Here is a 14,997-nt window from a genome sequence, read left to right on the forward strand (position 1 = left end):
TCTACATTTTAGAAGCACCCTTTTTTAGTAAAACTATTTGCATGTTTTGCAGCCAGCTTTCATACAATATCTGTAATGCAAGTATGATTTACATAATCAGAGTGCTTTCTGTCACAGGTTGTGACAATGTAGCACTAAAAATACACATCATTGTTATCCACTGTACCAATCAAGATTTAATTCTGTGGCTCTCTGGTTACACACAGACTTCTGCAGTGCATTAGATGTACTACAGTGCATTTCCCACTGAGGAACAACTTTTTAAATTTATTTTTCATTCACGCTGCCCATTATTTTATTTAGATACCTGTTGGTGAAAGACCTAAAAAACACATAATATTATGGGCTTATTTATGAGAGGCTTACATCACCAGAGCATCACTTTTATTGACGTTCTGGTGGTGCAAGCTTCTCAACCATACCTTTGAGGTGGTGCAAAGTCACCATACATGGCTTTGCACAGCCTCATAGATATGGAGTAAGACATAGCAGTGAAAGTCACTGCATTGCCTTACTCTGCGTCAAGGAGGTGTTCCAGAGGCTTTGCGTGCGGTTCCCACGTAACACCCATGGATTTTGATGCTGCCCCATATTTACCAAATATTGTAAACCTGGGGCAGCTCCAAACATGGACACCTCTCCAGTAGAGGCGTAAAAAGGTGAAATGTTTTAATTTCTCCTTGTTGTTTCCTCTTTCCATGTGTGCTACATTCTGCAGCTCCTATAGAAAGAGGAAACGCCTTTCTGGATAGTTTTTGTGAAGGGCTTAATTTGTAAAATATTAAGTGCAGGTGCTCAAATTTTTGCAGGAGGCCACACCCTCTTCCAACAGCTCCACCCACTTCCTTCACTGGCTCTACCCCTTACTCTATTGGCTCCACCCGCATCCTCTACTGGCACTGAAAGCCAGATGTAATACCCAATCTTAATTTCAGCAAAACACATTGTTAATAAAATCCAGGCAAACCCATATAAAAGACTGGTTGTCATAACTTTTGGAACCAAAGATAATGAACTTTTACTGACCATGAAAGGCCTGACTCTAAAGTAATGCTGGAATTACTATCTACCTCTGTTGTTTTTTGTGTCTCCCCAGGCTTGATTTTCAAATAACACCCTAAACTGCCCCCAACCAGCCTAATAGTAGAAGAGAGTACCACACTTTACACACTTCTAATTATTTTGCTCTGAGAATTTAGGAAAGTCGCATTCCACTGATATATATGTACATCTTGTTACCAAAGAATATATGATATTATAGAGCTGAGAGGAACTAACCCCACTATAAGGGCATCTATCACATGAAGAACATATTGGACTATGCTAGATACACAGTTTGCACCTCTCTGGCATATGCCTTGCCTGTTACTGATTTATACACATCATTCAGTGCTGTAATATGCCCAATATGGACATGTAAAACCTCTGAATATATGAATATATCAAAAAAATGTGTGTATATTATAGGCTAATGTAAAATGTAATGTCACAGGTATGCCTATAGTAAGCAATTCAGACCCTTTGTATATGCACAGTATGTAATGCTACAGTAAAGTATCTGAAAATTACACTTTTCAGATATGCAGATAACTTAAGCTCTACAGTGCATATAATGGAGGTCTGCAAACCTCACATACCCAAGTCAGAAATGTCCACCTGTGCAGGCTTCTGTATGGTTGGCCTATTATATATAGCAAATTGTGAAAGCCTATGCATATGTACATCATATGGGTAGCTGATATTTGCCCACTTCTGCAAGCCTCGGCATATTCATATCATATGGCCAGCTGATATTAGCCCGGTGCTTCAAACCTTTGGCACACACATATTTTGTGCATACTTCAGGCATTAGGCATATGCATTTTATGTGACCAAGGAAAACTCACCCACATTTTAAATGTGTTCACATCTACTATTCAGGGATAATGACTTGTATTTCAATATTTAACACTGCAGCAGCGCACTAATATTGCTGCAGATAATCTCAATGATGCCCTTTCATTTCTCATTTGAGAGGTGCTGTTTTGGTCTAAAAGAAACTTTTTCATGGCCAATAAATACAGCATGTCTCTGAAAAATGTCCATAATACACTCTCACATATCACCCATATTAGAAATTTAAACAGTATTTAAAACAACTTGTTTAAGAATTAGTCACAGTAATCAGGGAAGACTCTCTGCAGAACAGAGCTGGCTTTATAAGGAGCCTCCCTGACAGAACAAGAGAGAGTGAAGACAGAGTCTGAAAGAGAGAGACAGACACAAAGAAATAAAGTATTCGGGGTAATGAAGATAGAGCGAGTGCTATGAAGGGTGGAAGCAAAAGATAGAGACATATGAGAGAAAGAGGATCTAAAAAGAGGGAAATAGAGTACATCTGTTGAGAAAAATGGAACATGGGGAAAGATGAGCTGGTAAAAAAAGACATATAGACACGAGTGGATGGACAGGCAAGGTAAAGAAGGGGCGGATACACAAGAATGGAAGCGGAAAGTTATTTATTGTTTTTCCAATAACATTTTTGTAAAGAATATTGATGCCCTCTCTGACCCAGTGGAATGCTGGTTAAAAAAACACAATGATGCTCATGACGTCGTGCGCTCTGATTTTGTATAGAGCAAAAGTTGATGGCCAGATCAAGTGATGGTTTGCTTTAACAAATCAAGAGTCTGGGAGTCTGGCTTGACCCCTCTCTTGAATTTCAAGTGCAGGCAAGGAAGGTTCAGGTTGCCGCAACATGTTTTGGCCTGATCAAGGTACTAAGGAAGGTTTTGAACCTTCTCCCACCGGATACCAGACGGCTCCTGGTCCAGTCCTTGATCCTCTCTCGACTGGACTATTCTAACGCACTCTATCTTGGAGCTCCGATGGGCACTATCAAAATTCTGCAGTCAGTTCAGAACTGCGCTGCCTGACTATTAGTCAAAGTACCTAGACACAGCTCGGTTAAGCCTGCTCTGTGTGCTCTACACTGGCTCCTGATTCAGGAGAGGATAGGATTCAAGGCCATGAGCCTGGTCCACAAATCTATCACAAATAACGGTCCTGCTATTTTGTGCCCACTCTTTTGCCCATATCAACCCTCTAGAGCCCTCAGGTCGAGTGAACTTAATCTTTTGACAGTCCCAAGGTTCGAAAGATCCCGAATGGGGGACGGTTGTTCTCCCTGCAAACTGCTAAATTCTGGAACAATCTACCTGAGAGCATCAGACTTCAACCAAACCACCTTGTGTTTCGGAAACAACTCAAGACCTTCCTTTTCCGATGAGTGGTGGCGATTTGCCCTCGGTCAAAGCGCTGGGATGCCTTAGGGTAGCCATGCGCTATACCAAGTGTGTAATTCATTCATAATTCATTCATCTCAGGAATAAATCACCCCCACATCACCCATGGAAACCAAGGTACTTTACTGGTGTTGCTAAAAAATCCATCTAAAGGGATGGTATTGAGTAGTTTCTTCCTCGCTCATCGCTGAGAGAGACCTCTCACATTTACATATTTACTTGGCTTTTCATCATTAGGGAAACGCTAATCTAGTCATGTGCTTTTGTTGAGTAAACTGTGTAATCTAGTTTTAGTACAATGGGTATAATTTAAGTAAACCAAGATTACAGATCCCAGAATGCAATAGGATGTTAAAGAAAATCCAAGGTGAAATTGGTCCGACTTGGGTCACAGGTGTAAACACTTGACATTTATCCATGGAGGGAGGAGGCCGGGCTAATAATCCATTTCAAGCACTCATTGCTAGCGCACTAGCGCTATGATTGCCGTTAGTTAGACTGAGACAAGGACCTCGCCCAGGCAGTTTCTCGAGGTGTGTGTGTGCCCTCTGTGTGCCTCCATTTAATCGGGTGGTAACTTCATTCAAATTGACATATTCTACGTACAAATGATGGCAACACTGAAAGCCAGATATGTATTTACCATGCGGGGCTTTCAGCTCTTCACCGGGGAGACCATGTGCACTAGTGAGCAGATTGCCTGTCTAGACCCGGCCCTAAAATAAAAGTGCCAGTGCTAAGCACCAGAAAGCACCGGCACAAATTAAGCCCTGAAGGTGCCCCTTCTGTATGAAAAAAATCCTGCCTATGTTGGTGCTAGGGAGCAATTTGTGCACCAACGCAAGGGAAAAGGACAAGAATGCACCGTATTTCATAAATACGGTGCATTCCTGCCCTTTCATATTGGCATAGGGTAGCGCAGCAAGAAGACTTGAGGCGATGCCCTACGCCAATTCCTTATAAAGGAGGACCTTCATTTTTATCTACACCTTTGCTTACACCCCATGCTCACTAACCTTTGGTTTGCTAAACACTGTTTAATATTATTTCCCCAAGGTAAAAATGATTTGCTGTGGTAATTGGGGGCGTTTATGGTTGTCGATAGTTGTCGATGATGAGGAGTACCAGGTCCTAGAAATGTTTGTCAGAAGGAGGCCCCTACGTCTAAAACGTTTGACAAGGGGGTCTCAGAATCAAAAAGTTTGAAGATATCTCTTCTAGAGGCATGCAGGTGCCCTGCCTTCTTGGCCCTGCCTCCAGACTAACTACAGGGGGTATGCAACCCTTTTTATGGAGACAGGTCACAGCCTAATCTAGTGTAAGTGGGGCTGGGTCCACTGCCCCTCCCATCCAGCCATTGCTGGCACATCTAGTCATAATTAGAATCCCCATGACTACGTGACTTTCTAGGAGGGATACACAAAGCTTAACTGTCACCCATACCCAGTCATGTGACCAAGAGACAGGCTTCAGGCACCAAATGGCTAAGGCAAGAAAATGTCCACTTCCTAAAAGCTACATTTTCAGAATTGTAATTTAAAATCCAATTTCACCATAAGTTAGGATTTTAAATTGTGATTCCAGAGACAACAAACATGATGGAGTTGCAAGTTCCCATTTTGGAAATTACATACATAAAATGTAATAAGGTAATCCCAATGTTATCCTATGGGAGAGGTTGGCCTTGCAGTAGTGAGAAGTTAATATAAGAGTTTTTCACTACCAGGACATGTAAAACGTATAAAGTACATGTCCAACTTTTTAGCTATACTGCGCCCTGCCCATGGGGCTGTGTAGAGCCTACCTTAGGGGTGACATGTATATTAAACAGGAAGGAATAGGTAGAAATTGCCGTTTAAAACTGCACACACAGGCAGCAGTGGCAGGCCTGAGACATGTATAAAGTGCTACTTAAGTGGGTGGGATGGGAATTAAAAATTGAGTTCCTCTTCTAATCCCCTCTGTTACTAATTTCTTGCACTGCTCACCCTCACGGTACCCTGACATATGCCATAACACACTTGCAGCATGGTACACTGACCCTAACCCTTGATGGGTCCTCATTGTAATGCTGTTTAAATTGTTTACAGTAAAAATATTGTGGGAAAAACTACAAACAAGTTGTGGCCAAAATGTTGGCTACTGAAGAAATAGAATGAAAAAAGTTGTGGCTACAAAAAACCCGATAAGTGTTGTGATAGGTCAAATGTAAGTTTACTAGTAGCAGGTGCAAGGTAGCATCATCTTTTTGAAGTAGGAACATTTTGAGTGAGGTGAGAAAGCGGGCATCGGACTAGTAAGGGGTTTATGATTAAAGGAAGTGTAATTTTAACGGGTGCAAGGGGTTAGTGGCATTTAATGACTGGTAGAGTTAAGCCGTAGCTAGAGTTTGTTTAGGGCTCAGGGGCAAGTACCTTAAATGGATTGCTCGAGGTTTTAGGAAAGGGTAGTGTTCATGGGTAGTAAGGGTTTTTTATGGTTCACAGAAGGGTAGCAATATGGGGAAATAAGGGTTTTTAGGTACAATGAAGGATAGTGTTGAGGGATAGTAATAGGTGTTAAGGGTTTGGTGAAGGGTAGCATAACTGCGTAATCTGGCCTGAGACATGTTTAAAGTGCTACTTAAGTGGGTGGCACAATCAGTGCTGCAGGCCCACTAGTAGCATTTAATTGACAGGGCCTGGGCACAAGTAGCTCCACTTCACTGAGGACTTACAAGTAAATTTGAGATGCCAATTAGGTTACCATGTTTTAGGGAAGGAGCAAATGCACTTTAGGACTAGTTGGCAGTGGCATAGTCCTATGGCCAACAAAAATAAAGTCAGCAAAAACAGGACGTCTGAAGGTTAAACATTAGGGGAAACCCATGCCAAGGATGCGAGGTTTAACAGCAACACTGACAGTAGTTCCTATTGGCAAACGTGTGCCTTATAAATTCATAAGGCAGCTACACCTGAGGCAAAAAATAAAAGACCTTGGTGCATTTCCATAATGAGGTTTCAGGAGTTTTCAGAACTGTCTAATTGTCAATTTTATTTATCAGATTCCATGTCTATGGCGAAATTAGGATCTTTGGGAATGATGGGGCCCTGAACAAGCATGTGTACAAATTAAAAATTGAGTTCCTCTTCTAATCCCCTCCGTCATTATTAGTGTGTAGAATCTACTAATTTCTTGCACTGCTCACCCTCACAGTACCCTGACATATGCCATAACACACTAGCAGCATGGTACACTGACCCTAACCCTTGAAGGGTCCTCATTGTAATGCTGTTTAAATTGTTTACAGTAAAAATATTGGGGGAAAACTACAATCAAGTTGGGGGGGTAAAGTTCTTTTTCTAGGGTGCATAGAAGGGTAGCATTAAGGGTTGGTATGTTATTGTTAGGGTTGATGGAAGGGTAGCATTAAGGGATAGTAAGGATTTTTAAGGTTCAGGGAAGGTCATATAACGGGGTAGTAAAGGGTTTTTAGGTTTCGGAGAAGGTGGTCTGAAGGGGCAATAAGGGTTTAAGGCTTAAGGTGTACTAAGGGGTTAGTGGGATACAGCTAGATCAGTTAAATAGTGCTTATAATAATTAACTTTGAAAATTCAAAATTTTTGTAACAGTCATCGGTAATAATTAAGGATACAACATTATTATCTAATGTAGGAAGCTGGCTCTTTATGGGAAATTTCAAAAATCTGATACATCGTGTAAAGAAGAGAGGGGAGAGGATGTGGTCTAATGGCTAGGGCAGTCAATTTTAAATCTTAGGAACTGTGTTCGAGTCTCAGCAATGACACTCAACATTGTGTGATTCTGGGCAAATCACTTAATCTCCCTGTGCCTAACAAAAATGAATGTGTTCTTGTGTAAAGTAACTGGTGTTCATGTAAAGCGCTCTGATACCCGATACCTTCAGGTCAAGTTTGCGCTATATAAAACTCAGAAAAAAAAAAGAGTTCAGGGCTTCCCTTCTGAGTGGACACGGCATGCTTTGCAATCCCAAAGTTCTCTAATAAGTGGTAGTATGGTTGAACAGCCTTAGGCTTAACATAGAGGAGTGCAAGACATTTTCAAATACACACGATGACCAATAAAGGACAACATGACTCAAGAAGGAGATCCACTCCCATTTATAAGCATAGCAATTACCGTTTTATGTGTTTAAGCATCAGAGGAAAATTGTTCAGGTAAGTACATTTTTAAATATAAATTCTTTTCACTTTATAAAGTGAACACAGTGCAATTTCTGAGTTCTACAATGTTATCTTATGGAAGGTAGAGCAAGTTCTGCAAACATGTACAGTGCATTGACTTACAGTCCAATAGCCAGCAGTTACGGTGAATGGTGGGCAAGGTTCAAGGCAGCACCATCAGTATACCATCAGTGGCACGAGGGTAGCTGCGTGCAGGGTGCAAATCAGCTTCCGGAGCCCAATGCAGTTCAATGGAGATCGGTCACTGCAAAAAGAGGCTGCAGGGTCTGACTGGAGGACCAGTCAGGGAGAACCAACAGGGGGGTTCAAGGCTTACGATGCTCCAGGAAGAAGGGACACCTGGGGTCCTCTTCTGCACAGTCTGGGGGTGATGGATGCAGAGGTGTTTTAGGTATCAGGTTTTGTTTGTGGGAGCCATCGCGGTCGAGTGGGCCTGTGTGCAGAAGCTGAAGGCGACTGTAGGGAAACCACAAGGGGTAAAACCATGATGGACTCGAGTTCTGGAGGGCTGGTGGGCCTTGCTGCCACAGTTTGCCCACTTTAACTTGAGCCTGAGGCGACAGGTGCAGTGGCTGCTTCAGGTGTCAGGTTTTGACAGTTCTGGATGCCTTAGTTTCTTCGGAGTTTCTTCAGAACAGGTCTGCTGTTTACGGGAAGTCTTGGTCTTTATTGAAGGTAGGTAGTCTTCCCAGTTCTGGAGGAACACAGCTGCAGACCGAGTTATCTTTGGCACAGAGTAGATGGATAACTGCAGACAGGTCAGCTGGGCTGGGACAAGTTAGGTGCTCTCTTCATTCTTCTGCGACTCTTCGTGTCCTTCGTTGGTCATCAGGATCTGCCTCCCTGATACCAAGGACTCCACTGAATACTAAATATAGGGGTATTAGAGGCGTGTAGGTTTGTACTCAATGGGCTACTCACCCTTGGGTTCACTACGCCCCATATGACCACTTACTGTGGTAAGTGGGGATAACCCTTTTCCAGAATTCCTAAGTATCACAAAAATGTCTACTTCTGAAAAATCATGTCCACCTCACAGTAGCCCCTCTTAGGGCTGGTACTAGTCCAGAGGTGGCACGCCTACCTGACAAGCTATCCAGGTGCCAAAGGGGATATGGATGGGGGTTGCCTTGCTCTCCTTCGAGAGGAGCCAAATTTCGATTCCAAATTCAGCCTCTTATTTTTAGCTCACCAGACCAAGGAGGCTAATCAGCAGGTCATACTGTGAAATGGGGTGTGCGCCCTCTTCCTGGACAGGTTTTTGTTCTGGGTCTCCTGAGACCAAAGGCTCTCAACTTAGGAGGACAGAGAGGCATCAAGGATGGCAGGAAGAAACAAGTCAGCAAGCACACCAGATTCTGGTTGGTTTTCAGGGAGCACCTCTGCTGTCCCATGTGGATGCATGTTTTGGTAAATGCAATGCTGGCATCAGTGTAGGTTTGCCTATACTTTATGTTTGATACGAAGCATTCCTATTTTCAGTGACACCATCATGAAGCTGGGGAACTCGTTATCACCAGTGTCCAGCACATGTTTTAAAATGTCTTCCCTGCCCACTTGCATTGGCCGTAATAGGACTGACAAGCACAGGGGCATATATGCTCATTCAGGTGTGCCCTCACATGTAATATTCAGCACCCTGCCTTAGGGCTGTTAGGCCTGCTGTAGGGGTGACTTACACATATGGCAGTGGTGGGGTCATGACACACTGGGATGTGTGATTTGTTGTGTTTTCACTTTTGTCTGCAACAAGACACGTAGTCTCCAATGGCAGTCTTGCACGTGCTTGGTGAGGGTTCCTTAGGTTGGCACAATTCATGCTGCAGCCCTTAGGAGCCTTCTTTAGTACCCCAGTCCTTATGTACCAGGGTACCATTTACAAGGAACTTACAGTGGGTGCTAAAGATTTTGCCAATTGAGGGAGCAATTGTACTGTTTTGGTAAAGAGCTCTGGCACTGGGGACCTGTTTAACAGTAAACGAGTGCACTTACAGTAAAAATCACAATATTTACCAGGCAAAAAGTGAGAGTGACATGCATAAAAGGGGCATTTTCCTTCACCTAACAATTTCAAATTGACTTTAATGTCAATATTTTAAAAGTCAACTTTAGTACATTCAATGACTAAAACCCCATTCTACTACTTCCCTTCCTGTTATGGTCACTTCTTGCTATGTAAACCTTGACACTCAGTATGTCATGCTGCCTAGACTGATATCAAGATTTATGAAAGTTTAACGTGAGTGGTTGTGTGATGCAAATTAACGCTATATAATCCAAAGTGGCAAAAACAATTGTACTGAGCAACATTCACTTGCAAAGGCAATTTTTGTGAGCTCAATGCTGAATGCTACTGTGTTGCATAGTGTCAAACCCTTTATAATTGATATAAAAGTGGTTTAACAGGGAGTAAACAGCATAGGTACCCCCTAAATCACACTTGGATTTGGACTTTTGTGACATTTTAGAGCCAAATAAAAATAGGCACACAAAATGGACTCTAAGAATTTCGGGGAATATTTATGAGATTGTTGTGTCACATTTGCAACACACGACGTGGTAAATGCGTGACACAAACTTCTAAGTCAGATATTTGAAGCCCCGCAAATCAACTTTGCGTGGCTTTCAGTAGCTCCAAAAATATGGACTAACACAACTCAGCACAAATTGTTGCATTGCATCACTCTGCCTTTGGAAGGTGTTCCATGGGTGTTGCGTGAGTGTTGTCATGCAACTCCCAGGGTTTTTTATGCATTTCCAGAATCACAAGACCTTGCAAACCTGGGAATGAGCCAAAGATATGCCTCCCCAGCAGAAACATAACACGGGGAAATATCCTTAATTCTCCTTGTTACTTCCTCTTTCTAAGTGTGCTGCATTCTTCAGCACAAATAAAGAAGAAAAAGCCTCTCAGGATTGTTTTGTGAAGGAAGGTGTCCTTTCCTGCACAAAAACAATCCTGCATGCAATGTAGGCACCCTTGCACCATGGTGCAAGGGTCCCTCCGTTGGAGCTAAGCACCCCCTTGTGCGCCAGTGCTAGAGGAAAAGTCAGGAAAGCACCATAAAACTTAAATACGGCACATTCCTGCCCTTTACCAGTGATGCAGTGCAGTGCAGCAAGGTGACTTGCTGAGCTGCATTGTTTCACTTTTTCATAAATTTGCCCTATTGTGTGATATTTCCACATGAAACATGTACCATTTACACTTCTTATGCAGCGTACCCTGGGGTTGTTATTTGCTTGTAGAGCATTGTACAGCAGAGAGTTCTTCAGCAAAGACAGTACTTTACCCTACATAAAGCTGTGTTTAGTGGCCGATAAGCTCGACCGTGGCCCAAGACATCATCAGCATGCAATGTTTCATAACTAAGGGATTGCCCAGTTTCTTTACATTCTCACAATGAAAGGCTTTTGCATTTCATGTAGTGCTGCACTATGGCATTTTTTTTTAATTGTCTAACTAGAAGGTAAGGGATGTGTGTTGTACACAGTAAGCTTTGAGTTGGAGACAAGAATGTTAAAAAATGGACATGCTGACTTGTCACGCTACCTAGCCAAAGCTTCCGTGAATAATGTTATATAGAATTTGACAAATACCTTTACTTCCACTTTGTTCAATATTTTATTGGTTGTGCACTATTTTGAATTATGACTCACCCTGCGTAGGGAATGTCATGAACCTCAGTTATGCTCAGGATATTATAATGGCAGAGTTTCAGCATTGGTTGGGGAATTAAGGGCTACATGTAGGCGCATATTTACGAGCGTAGTTGTTGGTGCAAGAGCAACACAAGTCCTAAATGAGAATTACGAAGCTAGGGAAGGCTGCTTTGCAAGGAGCTAAGGGACTCCATAAATCTGGACTAAATTAATGCAGCACAAATGGCTGTGTTACTTTACTCTGTGCTAGGAAGGCATTGCATGGGTGTTAACAGGGAACCACATGGATTTTGATGCATTCTCAGATTTACCAGAACCTAGAGAAGCGTAAAGAGGAAAAATATCTTTATTTTGCCTCATTACTTCCTCTTTCTATGTGTGCTGTATTTTAAAGCACACATAGAGAAATATGCCTCTCAGGATTGTTTTTGTGCAGCAGGGTGTCTGTTCCTGCACAAAAACAATCCTGCATGCAAAACAGGCACCATTTAATCATGGTGCAAGGGCATAAGCCCAGGGGAAAAGGCAGGAATTTGTCGTATTGCTTTAAACACGTTGCATTACTGCCCTTTTCCTGTCATGCAATGCAGCACAGCAAGATGACTTGCTGTGCTGCACTGCATGATTTTTTCACAAATCTGCCCATTGAATCTTTATGGGTGAAAAAAGCTGTCACAATTTGTGACTCCACTCTTTGTGACCAGAAACTTATTTTGCGAACTGACCTATGTACTTACTTTTTTACTTTATAATCTTTATTTCGATCATTTTAGATCATAAAAGATGTACCACAATACAAACAACTAAAATCAACTTGACATTGACATAAAATAAGCACATAACAGTTTGGGCAGTTGCAAAAATTACTAGATATTACAAAATACAATTCATTCAATAGTTCTATTGTCCCCAATGTCAATCTGCCTTATATGTTGTGCTCGAGTGTGCCACATTGCAGTTAAAAATGTAGCTACCGCAAACACAACCGGGGGCAAGAGGTCTGTTTTTAGTAATCTATATGCGTGTAGATAATTCCTGAGACCCAGGTTCTTGAGGAGGGGGACAAGCCAATAATTTCTGGACCTATGTACTAATAGTTCAGTTTGTAAAAAACGGATTTACAGTGACTCACAGACTGCCATGCCTAACGAATATTTAGCAATTTGCAAATTGTGACTCACTAACATCATTCACAAACACAGGGCCAGTAGACTATCATCCCTATGTTTGTGTTTCAAAAAAAGAAAACTTTTTTTTAAAGCAACCCTATTTTTTTTAAAGAAACGGTTGGTTTTAAAAAACAAGTATTCATTCTTCAAAAATATTACTGACAGTTGGCAGTAGTTGCTGAGACCAATGCCTAGTGTCTGTGAAGCTTTTACACCAGTTCTTAATTTGAGCCAGTGGTTGCCAGTGGGGGCACTAGCACTTACCTTTGGGGGCCAGAACCAGGGCCGGACTGGCCGTAGCGGGCACCAAGCAATCGCCCGGTGCGCCGCACGGGTGGGGGGCCGGGTTGGGGCCCCTGGGGGATGTTTTTGTTACAGGGCATTTACTGCGAGCAAAACACATATATGGTAAAGACGGGGAAGTGAAAGACTGAAAAGCGTCACAAAGGGAAAAAGTAGAAAGTTGCAAGTGTGATCTAGAGTGGTAGGGAATGGCTGCAAATGGATTAAAGAGGCCCGAGATGGCTTTAGGAATACGCTGCCTCAGTATTCTGTGCTTGCACATTTAATTGCAGCAGCAGCATATTTCAGAGAAGAGATTTTTGGGCACCAGCACGTTTTTATTTACTCATTAAGCACTGTTTCACACCAAGTCTCACGGGGGTCGCAAAATGGGACCACTTCCCTTTAGATTCCATCACAACTTGAGAGTCTGTAAATTTTCATTGATTTGAAATTAGAATTCTGAATGCAAAACATTGATGCATCAAGTATTAAACAGCAATTTGGAAGGAACGCTCACAAAACGCCCCTTCAAAATTGCGATTCAGAATCGTCATAATACCATTTCAGAAGTCTATAAAACTTTACGGACTTTTAAAAAGGGCTTAATACATATTAGAACATTGGAATATTGGTAGCTCCATTGCAGACAATGGAGTGCTCCCTGCTTCTACAGGCCGGTAAAGGCCCGCAGAGCAACATTCCAATGTTCTACAAAGGCTTTTCGAAGCTCGAGGGGATTTATATCCCCTCGAGCTTCGAGAACCCATTGTTTAATTTGTTAGAACATTCTGCCCTCTAGCGGCAGAATGTTCCAATAGCCTTATAGCCCTTCGTAGCAGGGCTATACTGGCTATTAAAGTCCTGCTGTCTCGGTAAAGTCCCTCGCCTTCGGCTCGGACCTTTAACGATTCAGCGGGCCTTTAATAGCCGGTATAGCCCGCTATGGCGGGCTATAAGGCTATAGTAAATAACGTTTGCCGTTTCAGCTGGTATTAATGGCAGTGTGACTTCCATGCATATAGTGACTCATTTGCATCGAACAAATGCCTTCATCTGCAACAGGTAGTAATATCTCTTTGTGGTAAAGACACAAATGTCAAGATTGAAAGTTGGTGGTGGTACCTACATTTGGTAAAACAGTAAGGGATGAACAAACTGTTGGTCAACCCTCTTAAATGCATTGATTTGCATAGTCTGTTACTAAAGTCAATACACTCTTATACGTCTCACCAACAAGAGATGTAGATACCTTATGGACCTCTCACTGAGCTGTAAATAGCTGCTTGTGTCCTCAGGATTCTCTTCGTCATTTGCTAGCTGTGACCAGCTGCCTGTGCTTTCATCGCTACTGCAGGGATAGGTGGGAAGCTCCTCAGTTGTTCTGAGCTCTGCAGCTGCTTCTGGGTTTAGTGTGCTTCTAGTTCTAAGGCTGTTGGCATGAAATTCCATAGATTAATACCCGAATCGAAATACTTTATAAGTATTCTAAATTTAAAACCATAATGATAAAAAAGGCGCATAAAGTAAATGACTTGGATTTGTTTTCAATTTTCCTTATAAGTTTGATACAATTATGCAGTACATATAGGAAAATGTTTCATCCATACTGTGTGCCAAAATGAAATACAGTAACTTGAAAACATATTTTTATATAAATGAAAAACACAATAATCTTATTCCCAACAGTCCGCAATTGTGTATTTTCACACAAATTAACAGCGAACGCAATATTGTTTTTTCCATCCTAATAAAGAGGGGTATTTGCAATAAATGTGAATCAAGCCAAGATTGATCCTGAATTTTCCTTTGTCTTAGTTTTCGTACTCAATTGAATAAAGCATGACATCAATACAATGCTAAACATCTGTACACAGCAGTGTCAGTTACATAGCTATACTGCTCTCTGCAGCTTGCCGCACACGTAGAAGGAGGAAAAAGCCTCAGAGGATTGTTTATATGCACAAAGGTGTTCCTTCCTGCCAAACACAATCCTGCCAACAATGCACGCACCCTTGCATTGGTGCTAGGCAGCAGTTTGTGCACTAGCACAGGAAGAGAGCATGAAGGTGCCATATAATGTTAAATACAGGGCATTCCTGCCCTCTCCTTTTCATGCAGCACAGCGAGATGTCTTGCTGCATGGTGTTGTGTTAATATTTAATACATCTGGACTCATCATCTTCAGACTTGATATTACCACTACCATTCCCACAGTCTCCAAATAATATTACAATTTTTTAATGCACAATCTTTGTAAATCAAAAAGTTTTGCATATATTTTTTAGATGACTTGGTAGATGATGTGACTATATTTGGTAGATGATTTAGACTATATATGAAGGCCTCATCTTCCATTTTGAAAACTTGGGCAGGGTGGGGGTGGTTACACTG

General features: G+C 42.0%; 1 protein-coding gene across 1 annotated transcript in view; it reads right to left on the reverse strand.

Moving 5' to 3' along the window:
- The window catches only part of SPHKAP (SPHK1 interactor, AKAP domain containing), a 1,527,314-nt gene that overhangs the window by 194,238 nt on the left and 1,318,079 nt on the right, over positions 1 to 14,997 (reverse strand). The window contains exon 8 of the mRNA XM_086943759.1: positions 13,856 to 14,035. Coding sequence (XP_086799885.1) covers positions 13,856 to 14,035 — 180 coding nt within the window. The remainder of the gene's footprint in view (positions 1 to 13,855; positions 14,036 to 14,997) is intronic.

The sequence above is a fragment of the Lissotriton vulgaris genome, chromosome 11, assembly GCF_964263255.1.
Source record: "Lissotriton vulgaris chromosome 11, aLisVul1.2, whole genome shotgun sequence".
Lineage (NCBI taxonomy): Eukaryota > Metazoa > Chordata > Amphibia > Caudata > Salamandridae > Lissotriton > Lissotriton vulgaris.